Genomic DNA, 21,644 nt, shown 5'->3' with positions numbered 1-21,644 from the left:
TATGAAAGTTTTGTTTATTTTTAGATATTTCAATTATATTTATTTTTTAGTTTTTATTATTATACATTCTTGCTTTATTTTTAATTTTTAAAAGCAATTTAAGCTCACCATTTCTTTCCTTCATTAGTTAACACTGTGATTGTGGCAAGAAATCCAGACCCACAGTAGCATTCCCTTAACATTAATATTCCTGCATTTATGCACAAGTCTTCATAGTAATAAGTCTTAATTATAAGCATGGGTATTGAAACATTGCTTTTGCACAGTTCAGATGATTTTATGTATTTTATTTGTTCTATTAGTTACTAAATGAATGATCCTCAGACAGTCTAAAAGCAAATAAAGAAATTGCAGCCAGCAGCGGATCAGGCAGTTTTTTATATCTTTATATCAGCTGCTCTGGAGGCTGAATGTTTGTCGTGTCGGAGTGAGGAATCAGTGCCCTGCGTCCCGTCTGCACCCGAGGGAATAAATAATATTGTACTGGAACAACAGGTGGAACGAGGCCGCCGTCCACCTGCTCGCACCAATGATTGTGTGGTTTTAATAAAAAGCACAGGCGAGCATTATTAAACGCTGCATCTGTGTGAAACCTAGCTCTGTACATTTAGTTAAAGGGCTAGTTCACTTATAAAAATTACAATTCTGCCATCATTTATTCACTCTTTACTTGTTTCAACCCTTTACGAGTTTCTTTCTTCTGTTGAGCACAAATGAAGATGTTTTGAAGAATGTTGGAAACAGGTAACCATTGACTTCCATTAGTATTTGCTTTATTGAAGTCAATGGTTACAGGTTTGCAACATTTTTCAAAATATCTTATTTTGTGTTCAATAGGAGAAGAAAACTCATAATGGTTTGAAATCACTTGAGGGAGAGTAAACAGTGACCAAATGTTCATTTTTAGGTGAACTGCCCCTTTAAAGCGACTTCATACTTGTTTCTTTCTTCTGTTAAACACAAAAGAAGATATTTTGAAGAATGTTGGAAAATGGTAACCATTAATTTCCATATTAGGAAAAACAAGTACTATGGAAGTCAAGAGTTACCGGTTTCCAATATTTTTAAAAATATTTTCAAAAATGTCGGATACCGGGAGCCATTGACCTCCATTAGTATTTGTTTTATTGAAGTCAATGGTTACAGGTTTTCAGCTTTATTCTAACTATCTTCTTTTGTGTTCAACAAAAGACAGTCATTATGGTTTGAAACTGCTTGAGGTAGAGTAAATAGCGAGTAATGTAATTTTTAGGTTTATTCCCCCTTTAAAGCAACTTCATACATTTTTTTTTTCATCTGTTGAACACAAAAGATGATATTTTGACGAATGTTGGAAAATGGTAACCATTAACTTCCATAGTAGGAAAAGCAAATGCTATGAAAGTCAATAGTTACGGGTTTCCAACATTTTTTCAAATATTTGGAAAAATGTTTGAAATCGGTAACCATTAACTTTAGTATTTGTTTGATTAAAGTCAATGGTTACAGGTTTGCAACATTTTTCAAAATATCTTATTTTGTGTTCAACAGGAGAAGGAAACTTATAATGGTTTGAAACCACTTGACGGAGAGTAAACTTTGAGCAAATGTTTTTGGGTGAACTACCCCTTTAAAGTGAATTCATACTTGTTTCTTTATTCTGTTGAACACAAAAGAAGATATTTTGAAGAATGTTGGAAAATGGTAACTAATTAACTTCCATAGTAGGAAAAACAAATACTGTAGAAGTCAATAGTTACAGGTTTTCAATATTTCTCAAAAAAACTTTGAAAAAATTTAGAAATGGGTAAGCATTGGCATTGACTTTCATTGTATTTGTTTTATGGAAGTCAATGGTTACAGGTTTTCAGCTTTCTTCAAAACATCTTAGTTTGTGTTCAACAGGAGAAGGAAACATATAATGGTTTGAAAGCACTTAAGGGAGAGTAAATAGCAAAAATAAAAATAGTGTACACAAATAGATAGTAATAAATAATGAACATAAAAGAAGATATTTTGAAAAATGTTGGAAACCTGTAACCATTGACTTCCATTGTATTTGTTTTATAAAAGTTAATGGTTACAGGTTTTCAGAAACCATGGGAGGGAGAGTAAACAGTAAGTACATTGGCTTTTTTGGGTAAACTGCCCCTTTAAAGCAACTTTAAAGCCATTAAAAGATCATTAGGAACATTTGTAATGATTGTTTTCATTATTGATATATTGTTTATTTTTTATAATGGTATTTATTTAAAAAATTACAATTCTGTCATAATTTACTCACTCTTTATTTGTTTTAACTCTTTGCGAGTTTCCTTCTTCTGTTGAACAAAAGACATTTTGAAAAATGTTGGAAACCGGTAACCATTGACTTCCATGGTAGGAAAACCAAATACCATGGAAGTCAAAATGGTTACCCATTTACAACATTTTTCAAAATATCTTATTTTGTGTTCAGCTAAGGAAAGAATGTCATAAAGATGTAAATGATGACAGATTTAAAAAAATTTTTTTTGAGTGAAATATTTGGATGCTTACAGTGGGTATGGAAAATATTCAGACCCCCTTACATTTTTCAGTCTTTGTTATAGTTAGGCTAAAATCATTTAGGTTAATTTTTTCCTCATTAATGCACACACAGCAGACCATATTGACAGACAAACACAGACTTGTTAACACATTTGCAGATTTATAAAAAAACAAAACATTTGCTCTAATACAGCCGTGAGTTTTATTTGGGAAAGATGCTATGAGTTTTGGCTGCATGGCGATGCAGTGGGTAGCACATTCGCCTCACAGCAAGAAGGTCACTGGTTCGAGCCTCGGCTGGGTCAGTTGGCGTTTTTGTGTGGAGTTTGCATGTTCTCCTCGTGTTGCCGTGAGTTTTCTCCGGGTGTTCCGAGTTCCCCAACAAGTCCAAAGACGTGGGTACAGGATCCGCTGTGTAAAACATATGCTGGATAAGTTGGCGGTTCATTCCGCTGTGGCAACCCAAGATTAATAAAGGGACTAAGCCAACAAGAAAATGAATGAATATAATAAAAAACACTTAAAACATTTATTTTAATGTTAAAGTTTATAAAAAATATTGAAAAAAATAAGCAAATATAAACATGGGATTGCTATGAAATGCATATCAAAATAGTACATAAACACAAACACAAGATCACATGCTCAAACACACACATAATCAAACTCACACTTACCTACCCACAAACACAGACACAGAATACATTCATGTGTGTGTATAAGTAACATGCATAATAAACACACTCCGGCTGGACTCACACAGCACAAAACAAACACACACACACACGCAACATAAAATCCAGCGTAATCATGGCTGGAATGTAAAGCTGAGAGCGCACCTCCGCCACGGGCCGGACATTCATCTAAAGCTCATATTGTGAAGCTGCAGCCGAAGGCACCGCTCTGATCTCTCTCTCTCACACACACACACACACACACACACCGGACTCTCTAATAACGCAGCGCTAACGTGATAATAACACTAAAACAACACATCTGCCATCAGGTTAAAATGTGAGGTTAAAACGCTGCAGCAACACAAATACAATGTTATTTTAATGGTGCTATGCTGACAGGTTACAGATGTACAGCAGCAGATTTACTTAGAGAGAGATGTGTTTTGGGGACATATTAGGACACAAACTAATATAAATATAATATAAAATGGAGGCTTAATTCTCCTAATTTTAGTTGTGTTTGTGTTTAAATATTGGAAATTCATTGAACATTACAAAAATAATAATAATTCTTAGACATTATTTAAAGTCGAATGGCTACAAAACATAAGTAAAATGTATAAAATGGCAAAATGAACTGCAAAATGAATCAGTAAATGATTCACTGATTCAAATGATTTGTTCATTTGAAATGAGTCTCAAGTAAACGATTTACTGATTGCAATAATTTGTTTAGTGCGAGCCTCCGTGGAATAATTTACCAATTAAAATGATTAGTTCAAAGTGAGTCTCCAGTAAATGAATCAATGATTCAAATGATTAGCTCGGAGTGAGTCTGCAGTAAAAGATTCACTGATTCAAATAATAAGTTCAGAGTGAGTTTCCGGTAAAAGATTCACTGATTCAAATGATTAGTTCAGAGTGAGTCTCCAGTAAATGAATCAATGATTCAAATGATTAGCTCGGAGTGAGTCTGCAGTAAAAGATTCACTGATTCAAATAATAAGTTCAGAGTGAGTTTGCAGTAAAAGATTCACTGATTCATATAATAAGTTCAGAGTGAGTCTCCAGAAAAAGAGCCACTGATTCAAATAATAAGTTCAGAGTGAGTCTCCAGTAAAAGATTCACTGATTCAAATAATAAGTTCAGAGTGAGTTTCCAGTAAAAGATTCACTGATTCAAATAATAAGTTTAGAGTGAGTCTCCAGCAAATGAATCAATGATTCAAATGATTTGTTCAGAGTGAGTCTCCAGTAAACGATTCACTGATTCATATAATAAGTTCAGAGTGAGTCTCCAGTAAAAGATTCACTGATTCAAATTATAAGTTCAGAGTGAGTCTCCAGTAAACGATTCACTGATTCATATAAAAAGTTCAGAGTGAGTCTCCACTAAAAGATTCACCCATTCATATAAAAAGTGACTCACTCTGAACAAACTTGAAAGCAGGTAAGACAAAAGCATAAAAAAAATAAACACGTAAATAACGATAAGAAAGTGGTAATTTTTCTTTTCTTTTTCTGGATTTCTTTTTGAAAACACAGTTGATTGGGTTTAGGGAAGTGGGTGATCGGGTGAGTCGATTAGTCAGTGAGTCGACTATGGTGAATTTACGCGAGAACAGCAGGCACGAATGGCACTCGCGAGAGAAATTTGAGGTCTCAAAGCGTACACAACAGCCTCTGGTGGATTCGCAAAAACTGCAAAAAAACGTAGCCCCTGGGTCGTGTTTGGCACTCTCCAGAAATGTATGTAGGGGTACATAATCAGAATAAGCCTGGGTTGCATAAAAAACCTATATAAATATAGTCATATTGCACAGCTTTATTACTCAGCCTTCTTTAAATAAAAGCTTCAGTGCAACTCTAACAAATTAGCTTCTCTTTTGTAGGATTGCACATCAGCCCATTTCCAGACCTGGAAAATCCTGTGTTTTCCCAGCCACGGCCTCTTCCAGATCGTCCTCAGTGTTCGGCGGGGCGTTTGTGTCTCTCCCTCCAGCACCCTGTCGTCCGAGTGGGCATCGGCGTCCTCCCCGGGGGCCGCCAGCGAGGACTTGAGCGAGGGATTGGACAAGCCCCTGGAGAACGATGCCGAGGGCGTGTGGAGTCCAGACATCGAGCAGAGCTTTCAGGAGGCGCTGGCCATCTACCCACCCTGCGGACGCCGCAAGATCATTCTCTCTGATGAGGGCAAGATGTACGGTATGCCCATCCACTCCTGCCTCTCTGCGCCAGATTTAAAGCCAATCAGCGGTTTATGTGCTGAAATATATCGGCTACACATGATAACTAGTGTGTAATGTTGTGCATACAGTTTAAGTCAGAAATAAAATTTAATTCAGCACATTTCTAATTATAATAGTTTTAATAACTCATTTCTAATAACTGATTTATTTTATCTTTGCCATAATGACAGCACATAATATTAGACTAGATATTCTTCAGGATACTAGTGTTCAGCTTAAAGTGACATTTAAAGGCTTAACTAGGGTAATTAGGGTAAAGTTAGGGTAATTAAGCAAGTCATTGTATAACAGTGGTTTGTTCTGGAGACAATCCAAGGGGCTGAAAATATTGACCTTAAAATGATGTTTAAATATTAAGAACTGCTTTTGTTCACGTCAAAATAAAACCAAATAAGACTTTCTCTAGAAGAAAAAATAATATCGGAAATACTGTGAAAAATTCCTGAATCTGTTCAACATCTATATGAAAATCAAATTCGTTTATCAATATGAAAAGAAACAAATTCACAGGAGGGCGAATAATTCTGACTTCAACTGTACAGATATATAGTATATATGTTGATATCATATATAATTATTATAATTAATTATTAATTATTAGAATATAAAGCAGAAATGTTGGTGAATTTTCACACACAGATGAAGGTGGAGTTTTAGGTTTCCCTGATATTTTGTTCCTTGTAAATACTGATAGAGGCATTAACGGAACCAATTATTTGGTTCTCATTCCTTAACCTTTATCAGTACTATTCAATTATTTGGTTTAGGGTTGTAACGGTATGAATTTTTCACGGTATGATAATCGTCTAAAACAATACCACGGTTTGACGGTTTCGCGGTATACGGTATGTTACAAATGTTACAAAATAATAGAACAGTGAAGCAAATTTGACTTTTTCCAAATAATATATTTTTAGTTACTATAAACAACACCACTTACAATGAACAAATAAAAATAAGAAAATAATAAATAATGTGTCAAAGTCCAAATAAAGTCCAAATAAACATGGTGCAAATCCTCAGTAAAAAATAGATATAAATATTTACTATACTATAAATAGTTACATAACGAAACTAGATTCAATATGGAACATCCTTAGGTTTTATGTGCCAGCATGGATATGGTTGTCTGTGGATATGGATATGGATATGGTTGTCTGCAATGCAGACAAACAGCTGCATCTTCATTTGCGTCTTTTGAAAACAGCAAGAGCAGCAGTTCGTCTTTGCTGTGTCACTGTTTTGTCATGTTTCTGTGCTGCTGTGCATGCAAAAGTACTTAGTATAAGAATTATTTCATGCAAAACTTTTTTTTGCATTTTATTTAGCCGCGCATAAATGTATGCCTATCTCTCATTCCGTGTTGTTCAAAAAGCTCAGTGTTGGTCCACAAACAAAAGCGAAACCTATACTTATTGGTTGTGATATAGCGAGTTTGAACCAATCTGGGCATGGAGGAGGGACAATGCATCAATGTATCATGTCTGGTTTGTCCGGAGACACAGTGACGAGCGTTTCTTTGTCAAATCAGCGTTGTCAAATGTTGATGACGTAACCGCACTGATTCCGGAGCCTCTGAAAGTCCGCGAATGTTATGTGATACAGCACTGGAAAGCTGAGATTCTCTTCTTTATGTCAATCTTTGAATTGTATGAATCGGATCAGCGGATCAAAAGTTATTAAACATTTAAGAGCAATACTTATTTTTAGCCGCGGGCGGCTGTCTCGGTCTTTAAGGGTTAAAACCGTTGATATGCAATTGTTCATGGCATGATAATCGTGCACGTTCAAATCGTGGTAAACCGTCATACCGATATATTGTTACAACCCTAATTTGGTTATTTGCTGGTTGGTTGATTGATTGATTGGTTGCTTGATTAATTGATATGCTTTGAAAATGCTGGGCTGTTATAACCAAATGTGGGATCAAATATGGTCCAAAATTATTTTGTTTTATATTTCACCTAATGTTGTGTGACACCAATCCAGCATTTTTTTATTATTTATTTTTGAGTGAACCAATTATTTGGTTCCCATTCCTTGACCTTTATTGGTACTATTGACATATTTGCTGATTGATTTTGTTGATTGATTGGCTGATTGATTGATTGATATGCTCTAAAAATGCTGGGTTGTTGTAACCCAATATTGGGTGAAATATGGTCAAACCATATTTTGTTTGTTTATATTTCACTAACAAATTACAAATCACACATAACCCAGCATTTTTTAGAAATAAAACAACAACAATCATTTGTTTATTTGCTGTTTGATTGATTGATTGATATGCTCTAATAAATGCTGGGTTGTAACCCAATATTGGGTCAAATATGGTTAAACCATATTTTATTTGTTTATATTTTACCAACAAATTGCAAATAACCCATCATTTCTTTTAGAGTAAACCAATTATTTGGTTATTGATTGATTGATATGCTCTAAAAATGCTGGGTTGTTATAACCCAATGTTGGGTCAAATATCGTCCAAAATTATTTTGTCTATATTTCACCCAATGTTGGGTAACAACAACCCAGCATTTTTCTCAGTGAACCAATTATTTGATTGCCATGCCTTAACCTTTGTTGACATTTGGCACTATTGTGTGGCTCATATTTGCTGATTGATTGATTGATTGATTGATTGATTGATTGATTGATTGATTGATTGATTGCGTCAAAAACAACCCAGCATTTTTTTGACCAATTATTTGGCTCCCATTCCTTGACCTTTATTTGGTACTATTGTATAACTTCAGACAGATTGTTTGATTAGGCGATTGTATGATTTATTGATTGGTTGATTTAAATTCTCAATGTTGGGTCAAATATGGACAAACCATATTTTTGGCTTTATATTTCATCCAGCATTCCTGAACCTTTATTTGGTACAATTATAAGACTTCATATTTGCTGATTGATTGTTCAGTTGATTGGTTGTTTGATTGATTAGTTGATTTATTGATTGATTGATTGGTTGGTTGATTGGTTAAGATGCTCTAAAATTTGGGTCAAATATGGTCCAAAATTATTTTGTTTATATTTCACCCAACGTTGGTTTACACAACAACCCAGCATTTTTTAGAGGAAGCCAATTATTTGGTTCTTATTCTTTGACCTTCGTTTGGTAATAAGACTTCATATTTGCTGATTGATCGTTCAGTTGTTTTGTTGGTTGTTTGGTTATCATCAGGGCCAGACGGAATCTGCGGACATTTTTTGCTATTTCTGCGGAGAATTTTGCTAAAAATCTGCGGAATTATTTTGGGAGTATCCAGCGGAGTATCATAACTAAAGCTTTAATATATTAAATAAAAAGTAATAAATTACTGAATAAAAACGGAATAAATTCAGATTTACACATTTACTCAAGTTAATAAACAGAATTAATAATGGGCTAAAAATCTGCGGAATTCTGTGGAAAATCTGCCGAAAATCTATGGAATTCCATGGATTCCATGTGGGCCTAGTTATCATGCTCTAAAAATTGCTGGATTGTTATAACCCATAGTTGGGTCAAATATGGTCCAACATTATTTCGTTACAACAACCCAGCATTTTTAATAATTAACAAATTATTTGGTTCCCATTCTTAGACCTTTATTTGGTACAATTGCTTGACGACAATTGCTCTATCTTTCAGATAGAGTGTTTGATTGACTGACTGATTGATTGATTGATTAATATATACACTCTAAAAATGTTTTATTAATCCAACACTGGCTAAAATATGTGCAAATCTAACAGTTTGGTAAAAAAAAAAAGTAAATTTATGATTTAATTAAATAAAAATTATCCCAAAGCTAAGTTTGTCCATATTTGACCCAACATTGAGTAAATACAACCCTGCATTTTTAATGTGTGGATGGATTAAACTCATTAATTTATTAATTTTCCTTCGGTGTAGCCCCTTTAATAATCAGGAGTTGCCACAGTGGAATGAACCGCCAACTGAACCAGCAAATGTTTTACACGGCGGATGGCCTTCCAGATGCAATCCAGCAACACTGGGAAACCCATACACACTCATTCGCATACTCTACAGCCAATTTAGTTTATTCAATTCCCCTATAACATGTAGGGGACTGGACTGTAGGGGAAACCGGAGCACCCGGAGAAAACCCATGCCAACACCGGGAGAACATGCAAACTCGCACAGAAATGCCAACTGATCCAGCCAGGACTCAAACTAGCGACCTTCTTGCTGGGAGGTGAGAGTGCTAACCACTAAGCCACCGTGCTGCCCCATTACTAAATTATATATATATATATATATATATACTGTATATATATATATATATATATATATATATATATATATATATATATATATATATATATATATATATATATATATATATACATACATTTTTTTTACTTATTTGTCAACAAAAACAACTTTTTGTCTTTGTGTTTTTTTTGTGTTACACTATTCATCCATTAATGTGGATTAGAAGATTAGCTCAACCCCTTATAGCACTATAAATAGCCGACCCAGAGTGTGTTTTTCCTATAAATGTCCGTCGGTCCATCTGTGTGTGTGTGTGATCCAGAGCCGTTGATGTGCAGAAATGAGCGATGACGCCTGATTGGGCCAGAATGAAGGAAAGCGAGAGGATGTGTGTGTGTCTGTCATCCTCCGATCAGCTGTGAAACTCTATAAAGCTTTATAAAGGGTTACGGCAGGTGGCAGGGAGGGTCGTGGGGGGCATCTGGGGTGGATGTGTGTGTGGGAGCGGCGAAACGCGTCAGGAATGGCACGCCGTGAGCTCCGGGTTCAAGGCAGAGCGGCTGTAAACCGAGCCCAGAATGAACATTTACCCTTTGAGCATCTGCAGCACAGAGGGACAAATAAACACACTGAAGCTGCGGCGTGCACCTGTTCCCGCGACCCTGATGACTGACAGCGTGTGTGTGTGTGTGTGTGTGTGTGTGTGTGTGTGTGTGTGTGTGTGTGAATGCGTGCATACACATGCCTGTGCGAGAGTGTCTGTGTGTGAGTGTTTACAAGATTTTGTGTGTGTGAGTATGAGTCTGTGTGGAGTTTGCATGTTCTCCCTGTGTTGGCGTGGGTTTCTCTGGGTGCTCCGGTTTCCCCCCACAGTCCAAACACATGCGATACACTGTGGATGAATTGGATAAAGTTGGCCGTAGTGTATGAGTGTGTGTGTAAATGTGAGAGTGTATGGGTGTTTCCCATTACAGAGTTGCAGCTGGAAGAGCATCCGCTATGTGAAACATATGCTGGAGTAGTTGGCGGTTCATTCCTCAGTGGCGACCTCTAATAAATCATAGACTATGCCAAAGGAAAATGAATGAATGAAAAAATTTAAAGGGGCAGTGCACCCAAAAATGAAGATGCTGTCATTTTTTGTTTCTACTATGTAAGTCAATGGCTGCTTTTTCCCCAATATTCTTCTGAATATCTTTTTTTTTTTTTTTTTGCGTTGAACAAGAAGAAAGAAACTCCAAAAAGTTTAAAACCATCAAAATGTGAGTAAACAAGTTATGAAGAAATGTACATTTTTGCGTGAACTATCCCTTTAATACAGCATCCCTGTTTTTACTGGTGGTGTTTGCTCGATGCACGTCTGATTACACCTCCATCTCTTGGGTAGTTTTTTTTGGTGCTTGAGGCAAAAACTTAACCGGCTCTGCCAAAGCAAACACTTGACTGTACCGTTATGAATCGACTTTATCAAGCCGTAAAATTACACACAGCCGCTGAAAGGAAATACATTTGCCATGGTTTAATGGTTCCCGTCGCAGGATAAGAGCGCACACAAAGGAGGACTTTTACACCTGTTCTCAAGTGCTTTAAAACATAAGGACATTTTCTCATGGTTTAGTGTTGTGGAGTGAGAAATACCAGCTGTGAGATGCTTGGAAATAATATTTTAGTTGAAAAAAAAAAAAAAAAAAAAATATATATATATATATATATATATATATATATATATATATATATATATATATATATATATATGTATGTATGTATATATATATATATATATATATATATATATATATATATATTTATTTATTTATTTTAATATAATATTATATATAATATAATAATATATATATATATATATATATATATATATATATATATATATATATATATATATATATTTATTTATTTATTTATTTTAATATAATATTTTCAAGACAAGTACTATTTTCACACAAACACACAGATGGCGCTCTACATTTTTAGGAATCTGAAATGCATTACTTTTGTTGTACGTTTCAGATGACAAATCAACTAAAGGGTACATTTTATACATGAATCTGAAAAATGTTACTTAAGACATGTTTTGTTGAACATTTTAGATGTCAAATTCATTAGAGGGTGCTGTTTACATTTTTGAGAATCTGAAATGCGTTACTTGGTGTACATTTTGATGAACATTTTAGAAGACAAATCCACTAGAGGGCGCTGTCTACATTTTATGAATCTGAAAAACGTTACTTAGGGTGCGTTTTGTTGTATGTTTCAGATGACAGATCCACTAGAGGGCGCTGTTTACATATTTATGAATCTGAAATGCGTTACTTTTGTTGTATGTTTCAGATAACAGATCCACTAGAAGGCACTGTTTACATATTTATGAATCTAATATGCGTTACTTTGAAGTACGTTTTGTTGTACGTTTTAGATAACAAATCCACTAGTGGGTGCTATTTACATTTTTACAAACCTGAAAGATGTTACTTGAGATGCGTTTTGTTGTATGTTTCATGCTGTGTTCACACCAGACGTGGAACGGGCGGATAATTCGCGCGTAAATAGCCTAGTGCACATTTGAGTTTACTCGCTTCGTTCGCGCGTCAAACCCCACTTCATTCGCGCATCAAATCCGCTTTAGAACAGACGCGGGCTCGCGTGATGGGCAGGGCTTCTGTCTGCCCGGTGACTTTAGCTTCATAACTAAATGGCTAACATGGATTTTATTGAGAAAATAACAGTGTTTGTGTGCTTTATGAAGACTGAAAAACAGCATTGACACGTTTAGGGTCGTGTCTGAGTCCACTAGATTCTTTCAGAGGGGCATCCAGCTCTTTAAGCTCATAAACTCCTCCAGAAACTGAAGCTGGATGATGGAGGCTTTCAGCGGTGCTTCTGACTGAGCCCAGCCCAGTTTGATGAACTTTTTGTCGGTGTCGGCTGGAGAATTTCCCCCGGGAATCCAACAACAGGTGTACGTCACAATCACGCCCCCACAAGAGCAAGCTACTGATTGGTTAACGTGGTGCGAATGTCCGCTGAAGTTCAGACTTTTGAACTCAAGCAATTTGCGCGAAACATGCGTCAAACGCACAAAAAACGCTTAATTCGCGCTGCGCCATTCGCGTCGCACCATTCGCGCAATTCGCGTCATTCGCACCACGCCATTGGCGCGTATAGCGCATAGACTGTAAAATATATGGACGTAGTATCCGTGACGTCACCAATAGGTTTCTAAAGAGCGCAAAAGAAGCCACAAGTAGGCGCGGCCAACCGTTGCCATTTTGTTCGCGCGTCATCACACCCACGGCGGGATACCAAACAAGAGCAAAGAGGCGGAGAGTAAGCGGAGCTACAGACACCTGCTGACAGTTTGCTTGGACCTGGTTCAGACACACTTTACTTTGGGAGAACGCTTAATACTTTATCACCTGCAACTCGTTTGTGTTCTGACCACTTGTGCTTGGTGGTATACTATATCAATAAAGTGTTTAGTCTTTTAAAAACACTGCTGTAACACATTGAGCCACTAAACATTGTTCATATGACGTTTTTCAACAGGAGGAAAACGCGAATTACTTCCAAACACTTCAGATATAGTCTGTGTTAGTGAATATAAGACTATTGATGAAATCCAGCATAACACTGTATGACAACACTTCAGATGACTGTTCTAGAGCCCACAGCTAATCAATCTGTCAGATTCTGGAGTGCATTACAGCTCTAAATATAAATATAAACGATAAATGATCTTAAATAAAACAAATACATGTATAGAGATGGTATATAAGTATATAACTTTACTCACATGGGAAACGGAGGCCACGTGAACGGTTTGTGAGCACAATTAAGTTTACTCAGCATGACATTCCATCAAATAAGTGTAGGAAACAAGTCCAAAAGGCAGTTGACTGTGTAAAGCCACGTAAAACAACACAGAAATACGATAAATATGCCAAGTTCAGTGGCTAATCTGCAGGATTCAGCTGAGGTGACGTGACGGCGACCAACAAGACCTAGCTGTCACTCAAGTGGCCACGCCCTTAATTATGCAAACTTAATATAACTTAATATAAAGGAAACGGATGAGTTCTAAAAAAATTCACCCCCCTCACAGTTGTCATGAAGGGTAATATTAGCTGTATGAACCAAAATCTTTTGTTGTACCAGGCTGTAAACATCTTTTTTTCTGCTGTAAAGTTGGCCATTCTAACAGTGGGCTCAATTGAAATTTGCTCTGTTTTGGAGCCAGGAGCGGCCAGGACTAGCGGAATTTCGAATGAATTGCAGTTTTAGTTACTTCCGTATTGGCTTCCTGAGAGAGAGCGAGAGGTTGCCGCTTGGTATAGCGCCGCAGGATGTCTATTCGCGCAATTGCATTGACTTAACATGTAAATCACTCGCACTTGATGCGCATTCCGTGTCTGGCGTGAACGAATTAGATGTCAAATTCATTAGAGGGTGCTGTTTACATTTTTGAGAATCTGAAATGCGTTACTTGAGGAGCATTTTGATTAATGTTTCAGAAGACAAATCCACTAGAGGCCGCAGTCTACATTTTTATGAATCTGAAATAAATTACTTGGGGTGCGATTTGTTGTACATTTCAGACGACAAATCCACTAGAGGGCGCTGTTTACATATTTATGAATATGAAATGCGTTACTTTTGTTGTACGTTTCAGATGACAAATCCATTAGAGGGCACTGTGTACATGTTTGCAAATCTGAATTACGTTACTTATAGTACATTTTGTTGTACGTTTTAGATGACAAATCCACTAGAGGGCGCAAATTTGAAGTACAATTTTTTTTTTTCAGATCATTCCCTTATTACAGATGTTTTAGTAATTTAGGTTACACTTTTTGTATATAAACTCAAAATCCTGGTTAGATTTTTAAAAATGAAATGCAGAAACTTACAGACAATTAATTGCACATTTGATGACAAAAGCATTTTCTTTCGTTTTGCAGTACAGTCACATTATGGTTAAACAGATGCAATAGATGTAACATGCTGCTTACAGAATACAGCAGGAACAGTGTGAGCAGTACAGTAGTTTGCTATTGCAGACACACTGATGCAGACGTTCATTAGCATCCAGCTGTGAAAGCGCTGGAAAAAGCCGTCCGGCCCTCACATGGGTTTGAGTTTTCACAGGCAGGTTCGAGGTTTGTTTCTGTCTGCGTGCTCTAATGAGAAGTGTGCTGTGCTGAGGTTAAGTCAGCGTCAGAGGTCGGGCTGGGGTCAGAGGTCAGTCAGTTCTTTCTGAGGACGCTTGTTGACCATCTCGACTTTCACTCCTACAGTCTAGTGTGCGTGTGTAATTTGGACTCAGTATCTGTCATATTAGGAGACATCTCTGTCTCTCTCCCAGATGTTTAACAAACTAACAGAACGAGAGTCATGTTTTCAGAAACATCAGTCTGTCAGATTTTCTTCTCAAAGCGTCTGTCTTGTGCATAAGTGTGTGTGTTGTTGTTTATTGGAGCTGAGCAGAAACTGAAGGACTCACAGATCAGGAATGGTTGGAATGTGAAGAGGAGGAGAGTGAGAGAGAGAGAGAAAGAGAGAGAGAGGGACTTTAGATTCATGAGGTTGTTGAGGAGCTGCTGTACTTTTGCGTGACACTGATGTTGTTTCGGCTTCTGTCGGATTCTCAGGGAGATGTGTGTGTGTGTGTGTGTGTTTGTGCGTGCCTTGTCCTCCTTATGGTGTGGATCAAATGTATATCAAGCAAACTGTCCTCACAAATATAGGAAAACCAGTAATATTTTAGCTTTCGGAGACATGTTTTGGTCCCCAAAATGCTGATTGTTTCCTGTGTGGGTTGGTTTAGGGGTAGGGTTGGGACAGAGGAAAAGAATATACAGTTTGTTCGTTCGGAGGGCGAGGCAGTGGCGCTGTAGGTAGTGCTGTTGCCTCACAGCAAGAAGGTTGCTGGGTCGTTGGTTCGAGCCTCGACTCAGTTGGCTTTTCTGTGTGGAGTTTGCATGGTCTCCCTGCGTTTGCATGGGTTTCCTCCGGGTGCTCTGGTTTCCCCCACAGTCCAAAGACATGCGGTACAGGTGAATTGGGTAGGCTAAATTGTCCGTAGTGTATAAGTGTGTGTGTGTGTTTGTTCGTTCGACTTAGTGTCTTATTTATTAGGGGTCCCGCATAGACTGTAAAGCATTTGGACGTAGTATCCGTGACATCACCCGTAGGTTTCTGAAGAGCGCAAATAAAGCTACAAGTAGGCGTGGCCAACCGTCGCAATTTTGTTTGCGCATCATCACACAGACCGGGGGTTACCAAATCCGCTTGTTAAGTATGACGTCACGCGAAGCGGCTTCCGGGTCCTAGTGCTCTATTCAACTGAATGGGGAGACTCATGAAATGGTAATAATAAACGTTTACAAAGCGATTTAAGGCTTTCGAAAATCAAGCTCAGAGATTGTTGTGTACACTATGACTTTATATAAAATTAACTTTAATGTGTGATAGGAATAAAACGTGATCATAAACGAATGATTTCTCCACTCAAATGAATGGCGGCTTAGACCCGGAAACAGTATTACATACCTCACAAACACGTCACCACTTAACAAGCGGATTGGGGAAAAGAGGCGGAGCATGAGTGGAGCTACAGACGCCTGCTAGCATTTTCTTTCGGAGAAATGCTTAATGCTTCATCACCTGTGACTCGTTTGTGTTCTGACCACTTGTGCTTGGCTGTACACTATATCAATAAAGTGTTTAGTCTTTTAAAAGCACTGCTGTAATACATTGAGCCACTAAGCATTGTTCTTATGACGTTTTTCTACAGGAGGAAAACGCAAATTACTTCCAAACACTTCAGATATAGTCTGTGTTAGTGAATGTAAGGCTATTGATGAAATCCAGGCATAACACTGTATGACAACGCTTCAGATGACTGTGCTTAATCAATCTGTCAGATTCTGGAGAGCATTACGGGTCTAAAGAAAATTATGAATGATAAATGATCGTAAATAAAACAAATACATTTATAGAGATGGTATATAATGGGCGAGGCAGTGGCGCAGGTAGTGCTGCCGCCTCACAGCAAGAAGGTCGCTGGGTCGTTGGTTCGAGCCTCTGCTCAGTTGGTGTTTCTGTGTGGAGTTTGCATGTTCTCCCTGCGTTCGCGTGGGTTTCCTATTTAGGCTAAATTGTCCGTAGTGTATGAGTGTGTGTGTGTGGATGTTTCGCAGAGATGGGTTGCTGCTGGAAGTGCATCCACTGCTTAAAAACTTGCTGCGTAAGTTGACGGTTCATTCCGCTGTGGCGACCCCGGATTAATAAAGTTACTAAGCTCACAAGAAAATGAATGAATGATATTTTCTGTAAAATAATGCAGGGTTCCACAAAATTCAATTTATTATTTACTTGATATTTAAATTACTTTCAAGAATTCTTACCAAGACAAATTTGCTTTCTTCATTGGCAGATTTAATTTAGCTTGATTTTGGTACATTTTGACTACATTTGAGTGCATTTTGCTTGTTTTTTTTGGTGTGTTTGTGTGTGTGTGTGTGTGGGGGGGGGGGGTTCAGATGACTGTGGCTCAGTTTTCACTCTAGCAGGGTTGATGTGAATGACCCCTCTGTAGCTCCGCCCTCATGAACACAATGACCCAACACATAACTCAACCCTCTCTGTTCAGTTTTTAATATGCTTTAGTGTGCGTTGTGTTCAAAACTACTTATAGGAACAATTGTGTGCATTCAGAATGTTTGTTTGCAATACTTTTTTTTTTATATATATATATATAAACTGAACAATGCACATAAATTAAACGGTTTTGTTTTTACTTATAAGAAACACTTAGGGGAATCAAACTTCCTTCATCAGTGTTTTTGATTCATTAATTAATTAGTTATAACAATCAATAGTAAAATCAGACAGCAGACCACTTTGCTTGTTTTTTTTAAACTATGCTTCATTCAATTCAATTCAGTTTTATTTGTATAGCGCTTTTACAATGTAGATTGTGTCAAAGCAGCTTCACATAAATGGTCATAGTAACTGGAACAGTGTGGTTCAGTAACTGGAACAGTGTGGTTCCGTAACTGGAACAGTGTGGTTCAGGTTTTAGTGTTTAAGTTCAGTTCAGTTCAGTTTAGCTCAGTTCAGTGTGATTTAATCATTACTGAAAGTTCAAACACTGAAGAGCAAATTCATCGATGCGTAGCTCTACCAATCCTGAACCATGCGAGGCAGTGGCGACAGCGGAGAGGGAAAAAAAAACTTCACCTGATGGGAGTGAAGAAAAAAAACCTTGAGAGAACCAGACTCAGTTGAGCACGACCATTTTAATTTCTCCGCTGGCCAAAAGTCTTGTGCAGAGCTTCATTCGCCGTGGTTTATGCTGGAAGATGGCCTCAATGAAGACTCGTCTGTCCCTGGAGCGTCGCTGGAATCAGACTCATGTTCTCCACTCCCCACGACCATCAGCGCAGCAGCAGCTCAGGATATGGCCTGGTCCCGGATATGGAATCCTTGGGATCATCACGTCATGTGTTCATGTGTTGTGTTTTATTTTACGTGTGCCGAGTTACTGAAGTTTGTCCTGCGCGCTTGCGGTTTTTTTAGTTACTTCTTAGGTTTGGTGCGGTAATCTGATCGTTACTATTATTCAAAAGAAGGTAATGATTCGCACTCAATTGCTTCGTACTGTTTTTATTTTTACTTTTTCTTACATTTTACGGGTGATAACAGACGTTTCGGCACAAAGCCTTCCTCAGTGTCACCCGTAAAATGTAAGAAAAAGTAAAAATAAAACCAGTACGAAGCAATTGAGTGCGAATCATTACCTTCTTTTTTGTTTAATTTTACCCATGAGCACCCAGTTACACTTGTAAATCACATTTAAAACACACTGTGATGTGATTTCAAGACAAAAACGGCCATAGTACTAAAGATACTGTGCAGGAAACACTGAAATAAACAAACCAAGTTGTTTCTACCGTGCTCTGGCTGGTTTTAAAGTGTTGCTGTGTGTCAACTCTGCCATATGCATCATCATCATCATCATCATCATAAGATCAAAGATATGTTTATGGAAACGTTCACACATACAGTCATGTGCAGCCAAAAGCCAGATCTCACAAGATGCCTCTGGAAGCTTAAACATGAGCGGCATCTTAAAAGTGAATCCTTCCACTTTTATTGGCTGATAAATACGTCCGCAGTGATCTCACACACGTCTCATTGAGTTTCAGAGGAGGTTTTGCGCTCTGATGTGCTTTCAAAAGTCTCAATATGAATTTATTTTTAAAGCTCTAGACTTGAAGGGGCAGTCAACATTTACTGTTAAATTAATGCGAGGATGTAGAGTAGGGGAATTTCTGTCTGCAGTAGAACAGATTCTTTTGTATTTCTTTTTTTCTTATTTTATTGCAGAAAAATTAAGATTAACTTGTTTTTGATGGGGCTCAGTGGTTAGCATTGTCGCCTAACAGCAAGAAGGTCTCTAGTTTAAGTCCCGGCTGGGCCAGTTGGCATGTTCTCTCCATGTTGGTGTGGGTTTCCTCCAGGTGCTCTGGTTTCCCCCACAGTCCATACACATGCGCTATAGGGGAATTGATGAACTAAATTGGCTGTAGTGTATGAGTGTGCATTTAAGAGTGTATGGGTGTTTCCCAATACTGGGTTGCAGCTGGAAGGGCGTTCACTGTGTAAAACAAATGTCAGAATAGTTTGCGGTTCATTCCGCTGTAGCAACCCCTAATAAGTAAACAACCCGCTCATTATGGAAACGTAGCCCTGCAGACATTTCTGCGGACCGTGAGATACGTCCCGGGAGGTACGTATTCGAGCGTTTTTTGTTTTCACGGATCCACGAGAGGCCCCTGTGCGCGCTTTTTCGCCTCTCGGGAGCGTGTGCCGTTCGCGCCTGCGCTGTTCTTGCGCGAAAAACCGCCGGATCGGCCGACCCGGCTGCCCTTCTTTTCCTCCTCCTCCTCCTTCCATAAACCCAACCGATGGTTTGGAAAAGCCGTCCAGAAAAAAAAAAAGCAAAAGCTCTCGTGTTTTCGGATCCCGCCGCATTCTCGCCCTTATTTTTCAGATTCTGTTTTTCATCTTACCTGATTTCTGGAACCACTGTTCCCCAGACTCGATCCCGGTTGTCGTCCCTGCGGCCGGCTCCTCCTCCTCCTCCTCACTACAACCATGATCTGCAGAAGAGCATCTCTGAACACACAACACGTCCAACCTTGAGGCGGACGGGCTACAGCAGCAGAAGACCACACCGGGTGCCGCTCCGGTCAGCTAAGAACAGGAAACTGAGGCTACAATTCACACAGACTCACCAAAACTGGACAATAGAAGATTGGAGAAACGTTGCCTGGTCTGATGAGTCTCCATTTCTGCTGACACATTTGGATGGTCGGGTCAGAATTTGGCATCAACAACATGAAAGCATGGATCCATCCTGCCTTGTATTAGCTGTTCAGGCTGGTGGTGGTGGTGTAATGGGTTGGGGGAGATTTTCCTGGCACACTTTGGGTCCATTTGTACCAGTTGAGCATCGTGTCAACGCCACAGCCTACCTGAGTATTGTTGCTGACCATGTCCATCCCTTTATGACCACAGTGTACTCATCTTCTGATGGCTACTTCCAGCAGGATAACACACCATGTCATAAAGCGTGAATCATCTCAGACTGGTTTCTTGAACTTGACAATGAGTTCACTGTACTCAAAAGGCCTCCACAGTCACCAGATCTCAATCCAATAGAGCACCTTTGGGTTGTGGTGGAACGGGAGATTGGCATCATGGATGTGCAGCCGACAAATCTGCAGCAACTGTGTGATGCTATCATGTCAATATGGAGCAAAATCTCTGAGGAATATTTCCAGTAGCTTGTTGAATCTACACCATAAAGGATTAAGGCAGTTCTGAAGGCAAAAGGGGCTCCAACCTGGTTCAAGTAAAGTGTACCTAATAAAGTGGCCTGTAAGTGTATATATGTAAACAGAACAGATAATAGTTACAAGGTTGGTATTGGAATTGGTTTTCATAAAGAGACATTCATATATAAGACTTTACGTTCATATAACTATTCCCAGATGGTCTTATATTTACCAAAGGAAAATGAATGAATGTTCAACTTAACTTGTTTGTTTAAATTCAGCATTTTTCACATCCACTTAAACAATAATAATAAATAAAAATGTAAATCCAAGGAATCATCTTCGAGTATTTTTTTTTCTGTGTCTAAACTTAACAATAACAATATCTGTCTTAAATTAAATAGCATCAGAGAGGAGAAAGTGTGAACCTCTCGTGCCACAAAGTCATTTCTCTGGTGTTTTAGTCAAGTAAAAGTGTGTTTAGGGGGGTTTCTACCATAACCAGTGTATACTAGTTCTAGTAACCCGAGTCCAGCCGGCCGGACGGAGCGGCGAGATTTATAGGCAGGCGTAAAGGCAGATTCTCTAAACATTGACACACAGAGCAGCTGCTGTTAGAGTCGGAGCCTTTCATTTCCTTCAGCTTCTGTTCAGTGTGACCCGTCTGTCAGCAAAGGCGTTACTTTTAAAGTACAAATGAAATCAAAGCTGATCATATTGATGTTGTTAGCTCGCATTGCTAGTTTTGTGGTGAACAATTCATCTTAAAGTTAAAGTTTTGTGGTGAACAATTCATCTGTGCATGTCATTAGGAAAAAAAAAAGTTTGCTCTTATAAGTGAAATCTGAAAATGCACTTCCTGCACTAATAATTCAGGAGGGCTCATAATCCTGACTGTTGTATTTGGTGTGATATTTGCATCTGATGGAAACGCCTGAAGGATTCGATCTCACAGTCTTGCTTTCAGATTGACAAATGCAATTACAACTTGAGCTAAGATCTTGTCTGGAGTCAGATAAATGACCCAGCACACAGGACGTGTGTTCGGGTTGGTCAACATTACTGGTTTAGATATGTTCACTCTCAAACTCTCTGTCAACACTCTTCATGGTTCAGTCTGACA

General features: G+C 38.2%; 1 protein-coding gene across 7 annotated transcripts in view; it reads left to right on the top strand.

Annotated features, from left to right (window-relative positions):
* The window catches only part of tead4 (TEA domain transcription factor 4), a 61,337-nt gene that overhangs the window by 2,624 nt on the left and 37,069 nt on the right, over nucleotides 1–21,644 (top strand). For 4 of the 7 annotated variants that reach the window (XR_012400111.1, XR_012400112.1, XM_073942602.1 and 1 more), the window contains exon 2: nucleotides 5,078–5,390. Coding sequence is in view for 2 of the 7 variants with exons in the window: in XM_073942602.1 (XP_073798703.1) it covers nucleotides 5,384–5,390 (7 nt within the window). In the remaining 5 variants the exon portion in view is untranslated. The remainder of the gene's footprint in view (nucleotides 1–5,077; nucleotides 5,391–21,644) is intronic. The other 3 variants (XR_012400113.1, XM_073942605.1, XM_073942604.1) reach the window with 1 other exon arrangement.

The sequence above is a fragment of the Danio rerio genome, chromosome 25 (genome assembly GCF_049306965.1).
Source record: "Danio rerio strain Tuebingen ecotype United States chromosome 25, GRCz12tu, whole genome shotgun sequence".
Classification (NCBI taxonomy): domain Eukaryota; kingdom Metazoa; phylum Chordata; class Actinopteri; order Cypriniformes; family Danionidae; genus Danio; species Danio rerio.
Note: the sequence above shows the minus strand (reverse complement) of the source record. Positions and strands in the feature narration are given on the sequence as shown.